Source organism: Tauraco erythrolophus, chromosome 3, assembly GCF_009769465.1.
Source record: "Tauraco erythrolophus isolate bTauEry1 chromosome 3, bTauEry1.pri, whole genome shotgun sequence".
Taxonomy (NCBI): Eukaryota; Metazoa; Chordata; class Aves; order Musophagiformes; family Musophagidae; genus Tauraco; species Tauraco erythrolophus.
Window position 1 is genome coordinate 56993504 of NC_141467.1, and position 21803 is coordinate 57015306.

The 21803-nt window shown below is 37.7% G+C and overlaps 1 protein-coding gene across 3 annotated transcripts in view; it reads left to right on the plus strand.

The window, feature by feature from the left end:
- Positions 1–21803, plus strand: part of ASXL3 (ASXL transcriptional regulator 3) — a 134750-nt gene that overhangs the window by 77581 nt on the left and 35366 nt on the right. For 2 of the 3 annotated variants that reach the window (XM_086609255.1, XM_086609256.1), the window contains 3 exons: positions 9213–9330; positions 10251–10370; positions 14799–14962. In XM_086609255.1, the coding sequence (XP_086465381.1) occupies positions 9213–9330; positions 10251–10370; positions 14799–14962 (402 nt within the window). Of the gene's footprint in view, positions 1–1681; positions 1784–9212; positions 9331–10250; positions 10371–14798; positions 14963–21803 lie in introns of those variants that run through there. The other variant, XM_086609257.1, reaches the window with a different exon arrangement.

A 21803-nucleotide genomic window follows, 5' to 3' on the forward strand; every position in this document is an offset into this window, starting at 1 on the left:
TCTGTTGGACTCTGATGGCCGAGTATAAGAGCACCTTGTCCATCAGTGTACCAGTTGTTTCCTGGGGCAGTACCAACAGAGGATAAAGAACTTGAAGATGCACTGTAACGATGTCTGGGATGATAGTAGACGTCTCAGACATGGAAGAAAATCCTGCCTCACTTTTGGCACTTTGGAATCAGCACCAAGAAGGGTACCAATAAATTTTCTGTTGGGAGAAGAGAAGGATACTCCATTCAGACTCAGGATCTGAATACAGACCAGGACATGTCTGAGACTGTGCTGGGCATCCAGATCTCTTTGTAGAGACAGAAACTCCAGAGACAGCAGCCAAGTGGGTTTGGGAGGAGAGAAGCTCAGGAAATAAGGGAATCTACACAAGGTATGTTACTGCCGCTGGTTTGTTTTGTTTTTCTTAACTTTGGGCTTTGTCTGCATGCTTGGTGGCTGGGTTCATATATGTGCCACTATTTTATTCATAAAGTGGGTAGACGCAGTTTTTTAAGGAGAAGGAAGGCACCCATCCATATGATTTGTTCTTACAGTAGAAGTGGCAATTCCACACCGCTTTTTTTCCAGTGAATGCTGTCAGGCCCCAAGCAATAAGAGAGCTATGGGGAAGTTACAGTTTGGCTCATGTATTGCTTCTGCATTATAGGACACTAGACCTGTACAGCTCCAAATAACTTTTCAGACTGACTTTTCTAGCACAAATGTAATTATTATTAGAAAATAAACCTACAACCTGAAGCAACAAGAGACTAAATTTCAGAGCAGAATGGCAAACAGTGTAATTTAGCCCTGATTTACCCAAATTCACAGGACAAATTTATCAAGATTTCTTTGTTTTTTAATGACAGAGGTGTCCAAGTGCCTAGATTGGCACTGAAGGTAGAATCCTGATCTCCCTTGATACTGGTGTGGATTTGCTTTACTGTCTTCAGCTCAGGCACACTGCTTATCTTGCTTTGAGAGAAGAACAAGAGCAAACTCACCAGTCTTGCTCCCTCCACGCTCATTCTGTTAGGACTTCTTTCCTTGACTACAGCCAGATGCAGGTTATCTTGAAGCATTTTACTGTCCGTAGAAAGTAATCCAGTATGAGTCTGTCTGTGGTGTCTATCCTTTGACTCATTTGAGCAACTACTCACTCACACGTTCTGATATAAGGCTGATATATTTGCCTGCCCTCCTTTCCCTTCCTTGCCCCCAAAGAAACGAAGGTGACAGAGGAGGTCATTATGATTATGTCCTTATCACTTAGAATTTGAGCACAGGGTGTCTTCCTGAAAAGCTCTGAAAATCCACTGTGAACTGAGAGGTGTTTTTTGTACTGAATTCCTTGGTATAATTTGCTGCAGTTTCTTAGTGTCTCTGATAACCATTTTCCTGTGTTTCATTTCAGATGCTACAAATTTACCAAGGCCACAGTTGGAGAATTCTGGCTCCCTAGCTGAAGCATTTGATCAGATGTCTGGCAACATAAGTGATGATTCTTGACAAATTTTCCTGTCAACAAATGGAAAACAAGGAAAAAATGTTGCTTTTTGACTTCTAGAGAGACATGGGAAGGGACAGTGGAATTTACGAAATGCATTCAGGAAAATGGAAGTTCGAAGATGATAAACTAAACTGATTTTGTGATTGCCAAGACAAGTCTAGGGAAGAGGACAGAGAAGCTATGGCAGGGAGACTGCATAATGGGGAAGAGAAGCTGGAAGAGCAAGAGTTCCAGCAGGAGCTCTTCAGGGAGTACATGCGTTGCCCGAAGGCAGGCTGCACGGTATGTCCCTCTAAAGGTCCCTATGCATGGGGAGCATGTACCAGCTGCTCAGCACAGTGCTTTGGTAAGACACAAGACGATGTTTGTGAGACTTTCTTCTGGGTCGTTCCCATGGTCCTCAGCCTTTACCTGTGATGGAAAGAAAGGGACAGGAATCCACACAATCTTTGTATTCTTTTTGTACCGCTTTTTAGTAACTAGCTCCCAGTTGCTGGGGCATTCTGCTTGTTTGTTTTTCTTCTGAGGTTGTTTGCATAGCATGCTTTTTACAGCTCTCCTGCATGTTTTCTGTTTTAATAAATGTGTTTTACAGAATTTCTTGCTCTGAAAAATAACTAAGAAGAATTTTGAAGCAACTTTAGAACAGTACCATGTTGAAGTGTAATTGTTCCTCTACCTCACTGTAGGACAGTGTCCCTCACTTAAAATATGTCCTGGCATGAACATTACCTTTGGTTACATCTACTGTTCTGTGTAGTGGAATCTCCTTCCCAAATATAGGTTGAAAACGCTCTCTTTGTTCTGTCCTGTAGATGCAATTGCTTGTCCCAAGTCTCAAGACAATCAAGCTGATGATAATGGCTTAGTTTTAAGCATTGCACTTTTCTGAAAATGTTTTTCTTTAAGTAATCTGGGGAACTGTTTAAAATGGATTGGTCACCACTACTGTATTGATGACAGATATCGTCACTGGAGATGAGAGTCCCATTTGTTTGGGCTGTGCATAGCAGTCAAGCTTTTCCGATGATGTTACATGATTTTTCCATATAGCAGCAGTGGGTGTCTAAGTGAATGTCGTTTTCTGGGCCATATGAAAAGAAGCACTTTTTATTTGAATAGTTTATAACATGACATTATACCTAGATGAAAATGAATCATGCCCTGATTTTGAAGTGCATCCTAGAAATGGTTGGCCTTTTCAGGGAAAGACAGGAGTTGGAACAGCTCACAACTCTTCAGAGCTCTAGGAAGCCTCCCACAAAATGCTGACAAGCAGTTACCTACAGATGCTGTTCCCGGAGCTGTCGGTTAGGTCCTCGGAGGCTGTGTGCTAAGGGTGTGTGGGCATGTGGCAGAACCCAGGCTGAAACAGGGTGTCTATCAGAAAAGCATTGCACTGTAACTGCTTACATTGGTGCAATGTAAATTGGTGCACCTGTTCCTCTGAGAGGTGATACGACAAGATTTTTTTATCTGGAGAATGGTAGTTGAGCCCTGAAGCCCCCGCTGTACGCTTTGGACCCTGTGCAGAGTATGTTTGCAAATTTGACCTAATGGAAGATGTTGATTACTGTTTTAAGATTCTGTATTGACATTGCTGTCTTTATTTTAGTTTGTTTATAAACTGCTTTCCTTACCTATATGTGCTTTGTTGTGCAAAGAAACAGATTTCCCCATAAAATGCTTTTCAACTGTTAGATAATATTATTTTAATACTACACGAACTTTTTTTCAAAAAAACATGAAACACTCTTCTCTTTGGAAAAAAGTGTCACTGAGTCGATGCATATGCCATCATCATTCCCATTCACATGCAAGTCACAACAGACGTTGAACACATCACATGGGTTTTTGTCCTTCTCTTGTTTCTGTGGTTGGGAAAGCAACAAAAATGTTTACTTGGCAGTCTGTCACAATCTGCAGCAACTGTAGCTGTGAATGCATTACTGTAATCCTATAGAAGATAGTGCTGGCTTGCAGGTGTGCAGACACGCACATACATACACACATTCTCTGTCTCTGCACCAAGAATGTCCAAGCATTTTAGTTCAATGTTAATAAATATATATATAAATGTTCAGTTGTTAATGTATACTGTAGTTGTACAGAAAGACCCTGACTACTACTGAGACCTGAAGAACAAATACACAGCAAGAAATTGGTTTTGTTCCAAATACAGATAGAAGTATCACAGGGTGGGAGGATTGCATGGGACAAGAGTAGATGCTTATTGGAGAAGTTACTAGCAGAGTCTGAAAATAAACCCTAGGTCTCCAACTTCCAGCCTGGTCTACCAAATGGTCTTCATCTCCAAATGATTGGTTGTGTACGCTCGGCACCAATACTGTTATGTTTGGTGTACAAGTCTGGTTGGAAGTAAATTAATTTGCTCTATGCTTTGGAAATGGCGCTTCGTACTTTGTAGCTGTTTCCATAAGGCATCTTTATTGTTGTTTTTATCTTACATGCTTATAACTGAGTGCATTTAATGTATGTTTAATATAAGAATTAGTGGCATCCTAAAAATAATAATGTGTTTATTCTTCATGATTTGTGGTGCTTACTGTTTTATTTTAACTGCTCTGTGTATCCATGAAACAGGTTGCCACTGAGAAATTTTAATTTAATAGAAACATGGGAATTAAAGACTGTATTAATTTTACTAACAAAAGGATGGTGAGAGAGAGGACAAAGACTGAATTTTATGATGATAAGTGAATCAATGATAAACTATAAATCTGTTTCATCATTGCCCATTTTGAATCCATGACCATGATGTAGAGTTGTTATTTATTTTGTGCAATAGACTTTTCTCAGTGTATCATAGCTTGTGTTTTTCGCATGGCAGAACAGAAGAATTCCGTAGCTTCACATTTCTGATCCATAATGTGTGAAATTTCAAAGGTTATGTTTCATGATACGAGTTTCAGAATGTAGACTTGACATTTATGGAACAAATAGAAATATGGGACAATTTTTGCTTAATGCAACCAAGTGTTACATATCTTTGTTGTTAAGAACTTAATTTTTAACATTCTCAGCATGTCATGCATTTAAGCTCAAATGAAAGTGTTTTTCTGCATTAATGGTTTATCTGTATGCTGTGTTTTTTCATTCCAAGTTGAAAAGATGTGGGAAAGAAAAATAATAAAAAAATATCCCTAGCAGCAGTAAAAGCAGAGCACAGAGCTTGACATTTTGCTTCTGGTGCTCTCTTGGGGGTGTATTTTTGTCCTCTCTCCAATTACCTCTTAGTTTTTATTGTTTCCTTTCATTCCTACTTCGAAGACGACTTTATTAGTTTTTACTGAAGAGAGTCAACCATTTTGTCACATGGGTGAAGAAGTCTTTCCTGTCTTAAGACCGACTAAATATGAAATGTTTATTCTTAAGAACAGATAATGGAATTCATGAAACCTCCAGCACACTGCTGTACTCCAGCAGAGGCATAAACTCCCTGAAAAAGAGGGGACTTGCTCTTGTCACCTCTTTAAAAAAAAATTACTTGGAATTAGAAGATGACTGTTAATTGCATGGTGTTTTTCTTTTACCATCTGTCTTCAGAGTTTATGTTTTCTTAATACTCATCTTTTTATGTTCTTTTGAGTTCTTTGGATAAAAATGGATGGATAGGTTACTTCAAGATTTTGGTAATAAAAATAATTTCATTAAACAAATTAATTATACCAAGCCCTGTATAATGACCATGGCAGTGTTATTCAACAGATGGTCACAGGTTCATTTTTATGAATGGAAATATTGGGAATTCTCCGTACTCATTATGTGCAAGAGATTCACAGATGTCCTTTGCAAATCTGCTTGTGAAAGGCTGGATGTAAGTACTATATTTTGGTGGTGATTTTAAGAGAGCTTTTAATGTTTAACTTTTATAGCACATGAACTTTCATTTTCTTTCTCTGCTTTTTCATTTATGTGCTGTACGGGTAGGAGGGTAGTAATGTTTTACAGAATTCTTCAACAGTGATCAGTTCTAGGAATTTACGACTTGCAGCTTTTTTAGCTCAAGCATTTAGCACAAAGTGATTGAATACATTTGAAATGTAAACATAGAGTCTCATTAAAGAAAAATATGCTTTACATAAGCTGTCATGTGTGCTATATGGGTTTCTCTCTTCCTTTCCATAGTAAAAATGACACCTTATCCTTTGGTAGAATCATCGGCTCTTTCTTGCAGATCTGTAGGCAGCCCAGCTAGGAGGTTATGTATCTCTGAATATGGATGAGATGCAAAAGGCTGTGTCGGTAAAAGATGCCAATGTCGTTTGTGTTAGTTACTGTTTCTGTATCTACTGTGAAATCTGGAACCATTTTTCTTTGGAATAAGTTACAAGATTTCTCATTTTCTTCAGTGCTAGTTACAAATTTGACGCATCTACTTTGTGTTTGTTCCCTTCACTAGAAGAGCCAAAACTAGAGATTTATTTGATCACGCTGACTAGGAAAGCACTAAATTAGTTTGGTGCACTAAAAGCTCAATATAGCAAAGCGTTTGGTGTATGTTTCACTTTGAGTAATCCCATTGACTTCCCAGCTAAGTCAAATTAATCTTGGGATACAAGATTCTTGTCTTATCCTACAGTAGTCTTGTATCCTGAAATTAATATCCCTCAGGCTAAGTGTAGAGAAGTTGTACATTCGTCCTCAGCAGAGACTGCACAGAGTGTCCTTGGTTTATACTTAACTCCTTCTGGTGTTTGGCTTTACTAGTAACTGGGCGTCAGTTGGCAATTTCTCCCTCTGCTGGGCTGCTCCTAGTGTTGTCTTGCAAAGATTTGTCTATCCAAAATTTTAGACCCTTCAGCTTTAAATTCAAAGGAGAATTTAACACAAAACTGTTGCAATTAGCTGGGAATAATAAGCAAAATCTCAGTCATTTTGTTACCCTGCAAAACAAATATCAGATTATTTACTTGATACTTTTGTACCTTCCTCCCCTGCCTCATATCTTTGCTTTGACAAATGAGAAGGTAGACAGACATATGGAAGATTATTCATCTATTCTTTAGGCACAACATAATTCACTGGCACTTAGTGTTAAAACTTTGACTTAGATTTTGATGTCCATGCAGTTTTAATTTTTTTTCCATTCTACAACCTGTCTTTCAGGTGTCCACATGTGTGTAGCTTTACTGTCAGCTTGAGTCGTCCTGTGCAGACTGGTTTCCAAACTTAACTATGGGCCCTGTGTGGTGATCGTTTCCTTGTGTTGTGAAACTGGAGGAGATGGGGGAGGGACTGGCAGTGAAACAATGAATGTTAGGGGAAAAAGAGAACCCTGAAAGGCAAATGTGTGTCAAAAGGAAATTGTGTCTTTAAGGTTTGTGCTTGATCCTCACACGTTGAGGTGCTTAGCCTGTAGCTCGTAAGCGGGCTATGCCTTCAAGTAAGTAGTTCTGGTAGCAGCGTTCACCTACTCCCAGCTGTGTGACTTCCCTGCCTTTGTGGTTCTGAGTGTCCGGGGAGTGCTGGGATGGGCTGTGCTGTCTTGCATTAGAGCTCTGTGAGCACGGGGTGGCCAGTGCTTCTCAGAAGTGCCAGATCGGGTGCATAAAGGGGGGCTTCAGGCCTTCCTGTGACACGACAGAAGGTAAGTGGTGCGCCTGACAAAGATTGGGTACTGCTGCCCTTGCTCATGTGTCACTCAGGTATACCAACGCTACTGCCTGTTACTAATGGAGGATACACTGCTGCTTACTTTCTCTCATTTGTGGAAGCTGAGTGTAAAGCATGGAAAATCAACTGTGAGGCTTTACAAAGAATCTACTTTTGTCACCGTGGCGGTGTAAATCATTAAAATGGTAAATCATTAAATTGCAACAAGGTTATGGTCACTGGTAGAGGTGGGAATTGTCTGGAAAGTTCAGGAGGAGGCTAGAGGAGAACATGTGGCATCGTTTGGACTCTTACTTACTTGTCTGAGAAGGATTACACTGAGGGTGGATATTTCTCCTCTTCGATCTTCATCAGGGAAATCGGGCTGTGGGGCACAACAATACAAAGTTTGGGTTGTGGTTATATTGGTATGCTGTTAGCGCAGAAGTCGACTGTCTTTTCAGTTAAATTTTAGTGGACTATTTGTTATTGTCTTAGTGGTATTACTTAAATAAAGGTCATGGATTGACACTTCACTTGGCAGGACTGTGCACTGAGGGTTATTTTTGGAGTTTTGGGGAAATTTTGAGAAATGTTTACATTTTGGAATTTTCTGTCCACAAGTCTAGCTGTGCTTGCTCAATACCAATATGAATTTTCTATCTGAAAAATGTCTGAAGTATAGACTGTTCTTTAAGGCTTTCTGCTTGCTTCTTTGGTTCAGTGCAGATCTGACCAGCTTCTTCTCTTTGTTTGATTTCAAGTGTTCTAATTTGCTTTTTGTTGGACTGTGCTTATGTCTCTTTTAAGACATGCACTATAAAAGGGGTTAATCGACGAAATAGCTTTTGTGTGGCTTGGTGTATTTTATGTTGTGTAGTGTGTTATTTACAGGAATGGAGTGATATCGATTTTTTTTTTTTCAGAGTTTTTTTTTTTCTTTTATTTAGCTATGTGAACATTTTGGAAAGATATTACAGATTAATTGAAGTTACAGACTTAAACCTTATAAGGCATAAGTAATTCATGCTTATAAACCTTCAGGGATAATTCATATCAAATATGTTCCTTGTTGATATAGTATTACTTTAATAAATCCCCCCAAGATCATAATGCAAATCACAGTTATAAAAGAAAGTGCATGGTAAGATTGAAGAAAAATAAGCAGGAGGATAGGAGAGATCTGTATTCAGCCCAGCCCATTCTGATTAATTCCAGAATTTTAATGCTTGCAAATATATTAATTGGCAAGTATTCATATTTGTATGTTTTAAGATCTTTTGAATCAGATATCATTTTCCATATAAAACAGACTGGCAGGTATTTGCTGTTTCTAATCTATAAATATTTTGTATTACATTATCAACCCTGTATTCGATCCATTTATGAAACACAAAGCACTCCCATTTGTAGAGATTTATTCTTGTATCATTTTTCCCCAGATTTGCCAGAACACCATCATGTTCGTGTTCTGAAGGTTAATGCCCAAAGTCAAGCAGACAGAAGCCAAGTGCTGCAAGGTTTCCAAGATTAGGACTGATTCCCTTCACAAAAATAAATGATTCCTGCCATGTTCAGTGATTTTGTGCAGCACTACTCACGGCTGAGTGAGTGCATCAATACTGTAGTCCTTACATGCTGTACATACTGATGACACTCCGTGTTAACTTGATTGACTGAGCAGTATACTGGAGAGGATGCACCTGCGAGAGATGTGCAGACATATATATTTTTATTCTGGTTTTGAAACATTTATTTTACATTTTTTTCACTTGTAAGTCTTAGTTTCACATTCCATGGGTTATCATGTGGTGCTGTTAAGGTAGAGCAAACAGTTATGTGTTTCTTTGTTGTCAAAACTGTATTGGAAAATGATCTAAGGTGCATCTTCTTTCTCTTTATAACCAAAAGCCTGATTTTATATTTTAAAGGGAAATGACATAAAGGGGACGAGTGTGAAGTCTGGCAAGTCAGTAGCTGTGTAAATTATGCTTATTTTAAGAGATTCAGTTTAATGATGGAGCAATGTATCATGTAATTCACTTATAAGCATTATTTTTTGTTACATTTTTATGTTTTGTTATCGTTTTTGTAGGCTTTAAGACAACAGCAGAAAAGAAGAAATGGAGTCTCAATGATGGTAAACAAGACTGTTCCTCGTGTTGTTTTGACACCATTAAAGGTGTCTGATGAGCAGTCGGATTCACCTTCAGGTAAATAGCTAAAGGACCATTTGCAAGATCGACTCGAGTCACAGAGCCTTCCTCTGAATCAGCTGTGTAGCATACAGAATTGGGAACTGCTGAAATAATATTTCTACTTGGTGGCTTTGTTTAATGTCTTTATTTCCTTATCAAATCTAGTGTCTCAAGGATGGAGGTTTTTCTTTAATAAAGAACTGAAGGCACACGGTAAAATGACAATTGGTAATAGCAGTGACTTTAAAGGAATGCAAAGTAACATTTTGTTTGGCTCTGGAACTCTAATGGAGGACCACATGCTGGTATTCAATGCCCGAAAAAGGGGAGGGGGAAAAGAAAAAGCAAGCTTCTCTGTGAATGTGAATTTGTGTCTCAATTCTGCATCGCAATACTCAGATCCTTTTGTTAGCTTTTCTTCTTCTGGTACCGTGCTTATCACTGCAGCATAACCATGACCTTTAGTTCTGGTGGTTAAGTTACTTCATTTTAAGAGATTTCTATGTCTATGTTTAACAAAAATTGCCTTGTATTTCCAGGCATATCTCTTCTATGAATGTTTCTTCACAAAAAAAAAGATCTTTTTTCACCGTTATGTTTCTTTATTGCCCTATAACTTAAAATATTTTTAAAGATATCTCTTGGGCATTATAGGAAAAAGTTATTTTTATTAGATCAGTGAACATTTTTATTGACTGCAGTGTTCAGTAAACTTTAGTTTTCAGCACTTAATTGATTTATTGAGCTTTTACTTCCATTTCCTCAGATGATGAGGAATTGTATTGTGACCAGAAAAGTGTATTGCCTTTCGGCAAGTAGATGTCAATTTTTTTTAAAAATCCTGTTTTTGTTTTGTTTACAGTGTAGGGGGTGCTGGGGGGATTGTTGATACAAGTGCATCAGTATCATGTTTGGGGGTTTTTATTTTTCCTAAGGATCTGAATCTAAAAATGGTGAAGCAGATGGTTCTGATAAAGAGATGAAACATGGGCAAAAGTCTCCAACTGGAAAACAAACAAGCCAACACTTAAAGAGGTTAAAAAAATCTGGTTTAGGTGAGTAGGAGTAAAAAAAATATCTTGCTTGTTATTGTAATACTGGTATTTTTATAAACTCTGTGTTCTCTTTAAAAGTTCTATTTTTCTAGTTTACTTGTTGCTTTTTCAAACTCTGCAGCTGACTCTTTGTCAAGAAAGCATCTTTCTTTCTGGCTACCTGAAAAATCCATGGGCAATTTTTTTTACCCCAGAATGCTTTTCTGTAGTAGCTTTTTAAAGTTTGACAGACCTAAGCAACTGCAGACAGAGAGGTCACTGAGCAATTAACTTTTGATTACTGCACTATGAGTTTTTTGGGAATGAGGTGGGGTGTAACAAATATTTTTTGTTTGTGGTAAATTTGCTTGCAGTCTAATATTCATGTATTCCCAAAGATAATAACATATTCGCTTACATACCTGCCCTATTAGAAGTGAACTCTCTTTTCTTCATTTGTGTTATTCCATGTCATATAGAGATTTGGCATATAATTTTTGGTTGATCCTCTTTCTTTGGTTGATTTGTTTCTTCAGTTGGGTCCTTAATTATTTTGAAGCTACATCTCTTGAGGTGGTAGATACAGTTTCTGGTTTTATTTTCTGTATTTTTTAGCAAGATTCATGGATGATGATCTGTAATTAATGAAGAATTTTCTCTGAAGAGATGCTAAGAGTAAATTCTCAGTAGCTCTATGTGATAGGCAGATTTTCCTGCTCTGCATGAAATATAATTGGAAATGTTCCCTAAGGAGCAGAAAATGTAGCGTTCACTAAGGCTCTTGTCTCGGCTAAAGTAAAGTAGAATAATTACATAACTTTATCTTTACGAAGGACATTTTGGATTCAGCAGATTGCTGAATCATTTAGATAAGTATTTTGCAATGTGGCCATATTGAAAAAGTTAGCAAACAAGCTGTTTGTGGTGGTTGGATCATCCTTAAAATTATTTAATGTCAGTCTTCGTGGTGATAAGATTGTTGTTCTTTATTAGTGATCTGGCCTAGTCCTATATTTATATAAAACAATTGTGTAAAATAGCTTGAAGGTACTTTACTTCCTAAATATCATAGATTGGTTGTTGAATATGTTATTGCCACTTCCTGGTGAACTGTTTCCTGCAAGCTTTTTTGTATCACAGCTTCCCGTGAAAACGTACTTTGATTTTGTATATAGTCTTTCTGCAGATTATTCATCAGTGTTAGATGGCTAACTAGTTCTGTATGTTGATCAAATGGCATTATTCAAATGCAAAAATACTCCTTCAGTACTACAACTTTTGCTATGCAAATATATGTTTAATTTTAGATTATTTCCTTTAAGTTTTCTCTATATTTAAGCCTGAGATACATAATTTGATATATACGTTCCTCCCCATCCCCAGATATGTCATCAACTGTTAGGCGATGGTACTGAATGTACAGTGAATTCATCCTCTGGCCTTTTGGGAATCACACTTGGAATGTTGGGAACTCTGTGTAAGGTTTAAGGGTTTCTGTTCTTGTTTCTCGTAGGACATAATATTTCTTGAGATACTAATAGAACAGTTGTTGAGCATCTTTGAGAATAGATCCAGTGACCTATACAGTGCATGATTCAGTTCCAGACATTGTTTGATTTTCTGAAGTTCTGCCAATCTGCCCAACATTCACTGCATTTTGTTTGGTAGACTTTCTGAGCTCCCATTAAATATCATGACTTCTTCCTCTTTTAGTTAACTGATTCTATCAGCTATGTGATTTCTATCCTTTTCCTATTTTGATTTTTACACTTCGATGTACAGCCATGGTGCTCCCATCCTTTTCATAGTAATTCTTTATATTGGAGACGCTTTCTGATCTGGGCAGTGATTCCCTCAGACTCTGGTAGAAGCTATATAAGGGTTTAAAATGTCTCTCTCTGTGGAAAACAATATAAAAAACATTGGCGTGTGTTTTGTCATAAAATCCTCTCAGAGTTACGATTAGCTGTGCAGTAGTAGCATACTCTTGTATTCCACAAAACTACTACTTTCCATGCTAATCCCAAATGCTTCGCTAAATCTGATTACAAACTGGAGACCTGCAGTGAAGATCCTAACTTAGCCATAGGAAGGGTGCAGGAGAGAGAATTTGTTGTTGTCTGAACAGATTTTGGTTTTTTTAAGTATGGCTATGCTGGGCATCCACAGTGAGCTACTAGCCTATTGTCCTAGCAATGATATACTTTATTTCTTCTACAAGTTGTTTAAAAGCTCCATAGTAGCCTATAAGTGCCAAATATATCAGAAAATGTGTGACCTTGGCACACAGAATTAGGTTTGACTTTCTGATACTATCTTGGGCTTTTCACACTAGTACAGTATCTGCCACTGAAAGGTGTTACTGACTTTGCAGTGACGTATCTTGTTTTAGTTTGTATCATCTCTATCTGTATGCTTTTCCATAGGATATGAAACATTAGCTGGGGAAGATGTTACTCCAATTTGAAGTCACTTAGAAGATGAGGACGTATTCTGTATTGATTAAAGAAAGGAGTATGCATACAGGCATTAAAAGGGAATACATCATACTACTTGTGTTATGCTTGGGGATTGTGTTCTTTTTACTTCTATATTTAGTGGGTGGAACAGATGGTGAGGACAGTTTATTGTGATGCATTCATGAAAATGAGCACTTCTTCCGTACAATTGTCCTTTATAACAGGGCATTCATTTGTTTGTAATGGAGTCTTAGCTATAGTGAAATAGAGTATGTTGAAAACACGTGTTGCGAAAGGTTATCTTGCGCTGAGTGCAAAGTAATCCGTGTCTCATTCAGTTCGTATTGTCTGCTGAAAAGTAAAAGGAAATTGCAAGAATGTTTGTAGGAGGCTGTGGCTGAAGGGGAGCTTTTAGAATTTACAAATCTGCTGCATTTTCTTTTACGTTTTGTGGGTGTTGTTACAGCCTTTCAGGGGAGATGTCTATAGGCCTTCCAAGAAATCTAAAGCATAATTGCATTATTTTATTAATGTTAGTGTTAAGTAACTTGTAGCATTTGAGAAGTTCCTAATAATCAGTATGCCCAAATTCCCTCATTTATAAAATATATTTATTCTTCTTAACATGTTAGTTGTAATCCTTGCTGAGAGGTCCTATGTGAATGCCAAATACCATCATTGCTCGTAACAGTGGAATATTCTTTTCAACTGCTTTTTTAAAAGATTCTACAGGAGTTTGTGTATTATTTAGTTAAGACCCCTTTTGTAGCACCTTTGAAATATTTGAAAGTACACTAGACCGAAAACTGGAGGACTTTCTTTATAAAGGTTAGAAGCTTTTGAGTTTTTCCGGCCACATGGACTCCCCACTTCTTCTATTTCCATATTGAGTACTGAGAGGAAAAAAGAGTTGTAGCAATATATATACACCCTGAAGCAGGTAGCGCTAATTGCTCTTTAAGGAGCTTTAAAAAGTATCTTTTAAATATTATCCTGGAAATCATAACAAAATGAGACCAGATGGGACTTCCAGTGGTCAGCTAATTTGTTTGTCAGGCATAGGGCAAAATCAGTTACACACCTGTCATTCCTGACAGGTATTTTTCTAACATATTCTTAAAAATTTCCTCTGCTGGAGACTGTAATGCCTCCCTACAGATCTAATCCAGCATCTCTTTGTCCATGATGGTTGAAAGCTCTCTTTTCCCAGTATCTTAACAAAAATATGTCTTACTGTGCAAGAGTTTAAGCTTTGCTGTCCACTGTGGACAGTACGAAGACATTGCTCTTTGCTCCTGTGCATCCACCATTTATGTATTTCCTCTTCCCTCTGCTGGATCTTTATCTTACTCATTCCCAACTTCATATTTTTCCTCACAGACAGTTTTCTAAGCAGATAATTCCTGCTGCTACCTTCTGTGTGTTGATCATTTTAGATCATAGGTTCTTACGAAAATTCTGAAAAACGCGTATTTTCAGACACTGAGTTAGCACATTAAATATTCTCATCTGTATGATCACTGTCTATTCACACAGTTTTTTAGCAGGTGCTATGGGACAAGTCATGTGGGCCATAGCTAACTACAGACGCAGAGCACGGCGCAAGAGAAGCCCTCCGTAATGATTGATTCACATCAGCCTCATCAAGCAGCCTTTTGCTTGGAAATAGATGCTTATAATTATGTTGATGACATGACAGGAAAATTTTCTGCTGCTGCTGACTTGAGTTGGTCTCTTGAGCTGGAAGTAAGAATGTGTCAGCTGTGATGTTGACTGGAACATGGATCCTGTAAGAGCTCAAGTGACAAATACAGGGAATATAAAAGAAGCTGTTAAGACACCTAGAAAAGCCTGTGTTACCCTTCTGAGAGTAGCATTTCTCTGGAGCTTGCTGTATTATACAATAAAAGTTAAAAACTTAAAAAGAAGAATTGTTCTTACTCTCTTCCTTTATTTATGTTTAAAGTTATTTCTTGTTTATTTACTCCAGGACATTTGAAATGGACCAAAGCTGAGGATATTGACATAGAAACACCAGGATCTATTCTAGTGAATACCAACCTGAGGGCTTTAATAAATAAACACACCTTTGCTTCTTTACCTCAGCATTTTCAACAATACCTCCTGCTATTGCTTCCAGAAGTAGACAGGCAGGTAAGTAGCATCACACAATATTTCTTTCTTTAATGAGGTTTTTTTTGCAGCGTGTTTGCATAGGCTGATGTGATTGACTAGGAATTGTTCCAGGAAAAAATATGAAGAAAATTTCCATACTTTCTTACGTAAAACTTGTTAGATGTAGAATGACTGTAAAGTTTAACTAAGCATCAACCAGCTCCTTCTTCCTTTCCTTCTGAAAACTGTGCAGCTCTCTGATTTGTCTAAATGGAAACTGGCCAGCAGATCTTCAAAATTTGCCCAATCTCTTGATTAGGTTTACTGCCTGTTGTGTTGAAGATAAACTTCTCATGTTCAATATTTTATTTATGTTGAGTATCTTTTCATCTGTGATCTTCCTGGGTACTCTGCCAGCAATGTCCAGGTCAATATTATTTCTGTTAGTTTCTTCACCTCATCATCTTTTATGCATGCCTACGTATGCATTTCCTCAGCTCCAGTGTGTTGAATCTATTCATTCACACCTTTTGTAAGGAACTTCTTGTTCAGAGCTCATGGCTTTAGGCTCATAGGGGTTGTAATTCAGTTCTGTTGAGGAGAATGATTTGGGTAGTAACAGGGTGGAAATAAAAGTTCAATTTAATGATGTTGTTTTCTACAATGTTTGGTACTTGCATTTGTTGGTCAGATTGCAGGCTTCTCGAAGTAAGAAAAAAAATCTTCCCAGCATGTCTAGCAGTTAAAATAGCAAAGAGAGCCCAAAACAATTTCATTTACGCACTTGCCTCACTTCTGGATTTAAGCAGTCTTAGCGAATTCAATGGAGAATACACATGTACTTTCTTCAGACACCTTAATTTATCCAAATAGGGCATTGTATTTTTTGCAAATGGTCAGTATCCCTCTTTTTATGTAATAGCTAGAGAATGCAAGTCACTTAAAACCTGCATCTTAAATCAGTATGTTAAATGCCATGGTTTCGTTTCTTAAACTGTTAGTAGATAGTGTCTACCACAGTAACACAGTGGAAAGCAGTGCAATATGAGACAAAAAGAGAAAGAAAAATTTGATTGATGTACATTTATGTAGCCTCTTACCAAATTAGATACTGTGTGTTGTGGACTAAAATTATGCACTGTGATAATGAAATATTTGAAAAAGGACATTAAAAAACAGAGCCATAGGGGAAACAATGTAAATGTATTTATTCTCAAGCCCCCACAAGGCATTCAAAGTAAGTATTGACAAATTTTAAGAGAACTTTTTTCACTGCTGTAGAACAGATTTTAACTTAGTGCCCAGCAAATATTTTCCTGAGAGTTCTGACTATTTTTTTTCTCTTTCTAGTTAATTTACCAGAAGAGAAAAAAAAATCTACTAGGTAAATTTTCTTTTCTATCCAGCCATCAAAGATCCCAGTGTTCATGAATTACATTTCAAGTACAGGGGCTTTATTTAGAAGTTTCTTACTTTAAAATTTATTTTTTAGAATGGAGAATGATAAGCCATTTACCTTCTGATCAGGGTTCTTACAGCAGAGTTTTTATCAAGAAAAATCAAGGCAATATTTGTTGAATTAAATCATACCTCTCTAGTTAAAAGCAATGCATTTCTTTGCAATTTTTATTTCAGAAAACCTTCACATAATGCATACGTTGCAGGTGTTATTTCAAAGGCCCAACACTACATAAATGGACACTGTTACTTCGCAAGCAAACTAGCCATGAAAAAGCAGTTGTCATGAGACACTTACAGGTGTCCTTCTGTCTGTCATCTTCTCGCAGCATTCTGTGGGTTTGTGTAGCATACCATATTTTAATGTGCATTTGGAAGGCAGGAGTCTCCTTGGCCTCAAAGTGTGATAGTTTGAGGATTGTTTTCTGGGGGGAGTGAAACAGCAGTGGTCTGCCCTGAATCTTCACTTTGTGGAGGTCTTAGTAGAGAAAGAATTGCATCCCTTTTCATGATATCTGAGACTGCGTCCTTTGCTACGCCTAAGGAGTAGCATCCCAGATACGGACTGATGAAAGCAATTAAACTGGTACTCTGTTCCTTCCTGTGGCAAGTGGAAAATGCCAGTGTAGTGCTCAGCGATCAAGTGAGGGGGAGAGAAAATTCAGGCCAGGGAGCTCTGGTGGGAGTCTCTGGTGTTGGTCACTCCAGCTGGACAAGGCAAGGGTATTTAGTCTTCCTCTTTTATTTCTACTGTGTAAATCATTTGGGGCATCAGGCAAAAAAATATGGTAAAACTATTCTTTGACTTAGCTACCCATCTTTGAGGGTTCAGTTTTGTTGGTTTATATTGTCCTTTTCTTGTTTTGCCTGAGAATTCCTACTCCTGCTCTTCTGGCTCTGAAATGTTTCCTTCCCGTGCACTGCTCTGCAGTTGGCTGCTGCTGTCTTCCCCAGAGAAAGCTGCATTTCTGTGTTGTCATGTGAATATAGTATGTGAAGTACTGTAATGAATGGCACTATAAAAATGTAATAGAGTTATGCTATTTGTGTGTATATAGTGATCTGTGAAATAAATTACTAATGAAGTGCAGTCTCATTGAGGGTTTATTACTGCTCCACATAGAAAAACCCTATGATGAATGATCCTTTGTCATTTCTGTCATAAACACCATTTTTCTGGGCGGTATAACTCCTCCTCCTTAAGTCGTACGGAGCTGGCATTTGTCATGCATATGCCAGTTTGAATAAGCATTTTTAGAAACCGTTAGTTAAGGGAGTTGAGGTTTCCTCTTTTTTATGTGGAAGTATTTATTATAAATATATGACTTCTCTCTCAACCCTATTTAGTCTAATATGTTCAGAAAAAGTTTCGGCCCAAGTCAGGAGGTTCATGGCGTGAATTTTCAGATTTTTCTTTTCAAGTTTTGTGATTGCTATCAGGGAGCCACGGGAGCCCCTTCTGGAACAAGAGCCATGGGAGCTCGTGGAACAAAGGGCCTTATGAAATATGTCACAGACTGGAAGAAGTTGAAAACACCTCTGCTGATGTTGGTCCTGTCATTTTTCCTACTCCAGCTAGATTTTTGACAAAGTGGAATTGTAGGATCATTGCCTTTTTTTTCCTTAGGAGGACATAAATTGTATCATCAATTATTCACACTTGAAATTGATTTCAGCTTGTATATTAGTTTAAATTTTATTTCAGTAGCAATGAGACGTGTGTAATTCTTTATATTCGAAATGCCTATAAAAGAAATCGGAGCAAGTTGGCAGTTATGGTAGATACGTTTTACCAAGGATTTTATTTGCTTTCATTCGGGTTCAGCGGAAAATACTGTATGGACATTGTTCAGAGAAGCAGCCATGCCCCAGACTTGTCTGTTTAGCAGGCTGCTCCAAAACGTTGCATCATTTGATACTGGGAAACTCATGTCTGAAATGTGGACATCCAGATTTTCAGCTCTTTGTTCATCTATATGGACCCAAAGGCTGAAAAACCGTAAAGCTCAGATGATACAGAAGCCTCTTGGATGATCCCCCAGGAGACCTAGATGACTGAGCTGGCAATAAAGGAAACATGTAGGTATAGAAACTATATGGAAAGCAAAGTCTCTGCACAAAAGATTTCAGTTGTCACAAATCCCAGGAAAGTATTTTTCTTTTCAGCTCTAATTAGAACATTCTACAGCTGAAGAACAATGGAATTTGCATCAAAGAAATACCTACTTCTAATATTAATGCATCAAGCTGATAGTTACATGTAACAGAAGCCTTCCTGACCACCTCTCAGCAAATATTCATCTTCAAAGCAGGAAGTTTCTTTCTGTATCTAAATTGCTATACTGCATCGGTGCCTCTTTAAATATTAATTAAACAACGTATGTTGTGCCAAGATGAGTAACAGGTCTATATGACAGGTTGCTGAAAAGGAATGGCAGCTGGCAGTATCTTGTCTACACAAGCTTTCCTTGTTGCTGCTTCTGAGGAGTCAAATTCCTGCTACTAACACTGAGGTATGGGCAAAGAGAAAGGAAATATACCCATGTAGTAAGCTTCCAAGAAGAGAAGTGCTGCCTTGTCTGAATAGTAGCAAAAAGCTTAAGTGATTTTACTCATCCTTAGAGAGCTCAACAAAACGTTCTTTCCTAAATCCTCTGAAAAATTGTGTCTTTCCATACTCTACAAATGCTTAACAACTTTCTGATCTTTGAGAGTTTAACTCTCTATCCTGTATTTTCCCTTGTGGTAATATTGAGTTTTAATGAGCCTCTTGTGGTTTGCACCTGCCCTGCCCTTTCACGTTGGATGGGAATTTCCTCCTGAAAAAGCACCCACAAAGGATCTCAAAATCTCCTCAGACCTGTTCTATTAGGTTGTAGTGCCATTTTATCTGACCAAACATACTCATGAAGAGCGTTTAAAACAGTGGATGATATCCTAGTAAAAAGTGTATCTTGTCTTAGCTTTACTCGTTTTATGAAAGACATTTAGCAATCTTTTATTTTATTTTCTGAATGAATCTGCAGTTTATACATAGTCTAGGTAGTTACTTAAATTCAAAATTTTAAACTTAAAATATGTTTAAGGAAATACTTAAGCCATGTCATATTGCAGACATGCCTGTGAATATTTCAGGTTTATAGTAAGCCAATCTACTAAAAAGAAAAACATCACATACACATTAAAAAATTCTAAAATGGATCAAAACCCACCTTAATCTCTTTCTTTTAATTTCTAAATCAGTGAATCTCAAAATAATAACTGGCTCTTGTGTCAGTGCCAGTATTGTTATTATCTAATAACATTACAGCGTCCTGTCATTTTAAGATCAACACAGGTTGTGTTTCTGTCTTGGCCCACTCAATTTAGGTTTAGGAAGCTGGCACTTCCAGTTTGGTTATATCACCTTGCAAAGATTCCCTCTCGCCTTGTGTTGAAAAAAGGCACAGATCAATGTCAATTACTGATTTTCTCTCTTCTGTTTAAAATAGTTAGAAGTAATTTTGGGGAGGTTATCAACAGAATTCCGTTTCAAAAACGCTTTGCTTCATGTAGTATGAATCAGCTTAATATCTGTTCCTACCATTTGAGCAATGATAACAAAAAGTAACCATTGTTTTTATGTGCACAAATTACTCCTGCTCCCAAGCACATCTGTTTGAGTTCTGCATTGGAGAGCGGGTAATGAATAATATGCAACATTCTTAGACTTGTAAAAGGCAAGGAGAGAGGCCTGGTGTCTGCCATTCTGACACTTAGTATTTATTTTATTATTTTGATTACAAATAACAAAATTAATACTATTTAGTGTATATTTTACTGTGTATTAGCTTTATATTAAGAGAGTAAGCGAAGCTTTATTTACACAGTTCCTTCCTTGCAGCAGGGTAACCATCTTCCTATTTGCTTCCTTAACTTTGTCAGTACTTGAGGATTGTATTTGCTGTTTGATTTTTCCACCATTTTCTTTATAAGACATCGAGCTACAGAAATTAGTCCTGTGTGTATTATTTGCTCCTAGGTTTGGTTTACATTTCTCTCCATGGAATTACTGTGCATTACTAGGTAAATGGTTACCTTATCTTACTTAGCTACCTTTTCTGCTAAGACTGCAACCTTTTAGCTGTCGTTTTCAATTCTGTATCATCAGTAGCTTTCAAAGATTTATTATTATATTCCTGCAAATGTTTGAGTTTTACACTGAAATAGTCTTAGGGTTATGACAAAAGCACTTAGTTCAGAGGAGAACATTTGCAATAGAAGGTTAAATGTAACATGTCTTCTGCACCTAAGCATATTTAAAAAGCTGTTAAATTGGCACCCCTGTGTGTGTAGTAATTGAAGGTCATTTTATGTCACGTTTCTCCTTTTAACTGACATTTTTCTTTGATTTTGTTGGTTAATGTGGGTAGCATGGCGTTGTTGTAATGTGCTTTGCTTGTTCAGCTTTATAGGGTATTTGTAATGTAAGTATCTTATAGACTACACGGATGAAGATATTCCGAAGCATTTAAGCTGCCTTTTCAATAAGATTCTGGGGCTCTGATTCCTGAGCTCAGCTATCCAGGGGTGTTCAGTGAGGTTGCTACCCCCAGCTGGCCCCTCTGTCCTTGTGCTGCACGTTAATACCTTTTTTACCAAACGCAGCTGTACGGGTGGTGTGTCTGCACATTTCACAGTCATGTATTAACAACAAACATCAGTTTCACTTTACATGAGTTGAAGGCTGAAGGATTTTACTTCGAAATCCCTGTTGACTTTAGCTACAGGAATACTCTTTTAGTTTCCCTAAGTAAAGCTCACTGCAATTGCATTGCAATCTGGCTGCTCTGATTGATGCGGTAATGGAATTCTTGTTTGCTTGTTTGCTATAGTCCTTAGAGGCCCTCCTCAACGTCAGTACTGCTACGTATGTCAATACGAAGCTTTACATTTTTGATTAAGTGTCATGTTTTTGTATTTCTGCAGGCTTGGTCACTGTATTTCAGAAGGGTGAATCAGTGTTTTCCTCCATGCCGCATCCATGTTGTGGAAGTTCTTGTTCTTGTTTCGTTTCTAAAGCCCTAGCTACAAGCTCTTGTGACATTTAAAGCATGTCTCACCTTTACGAACAAGTTTTGCAGAGGTGTCAGCAGAACTATTGCAATTGCTTTTGTCTGTAGCAAGGCTCAACTCAATTAGAATATCTAGTAGGACACAGCAGTGGTGCTGTGCCTCCTGTAAGCTGAAAATACAAGAGCCACGGCTGTCTCTGCAGCATCCTTTTCCATAAGTCCTTCTGGTGTTTGAGGGGCCTTTGGCTCATGTTTGTTCTAATGCCACTAGCGAAGCTTTTGTTCCCCTCTTCTTCCCTCCAAACAAATTTTATGAAGTACAGTGCACAGCTTTTAGTACTTAAAAGAGGGAGGACGTTGTATGCAGT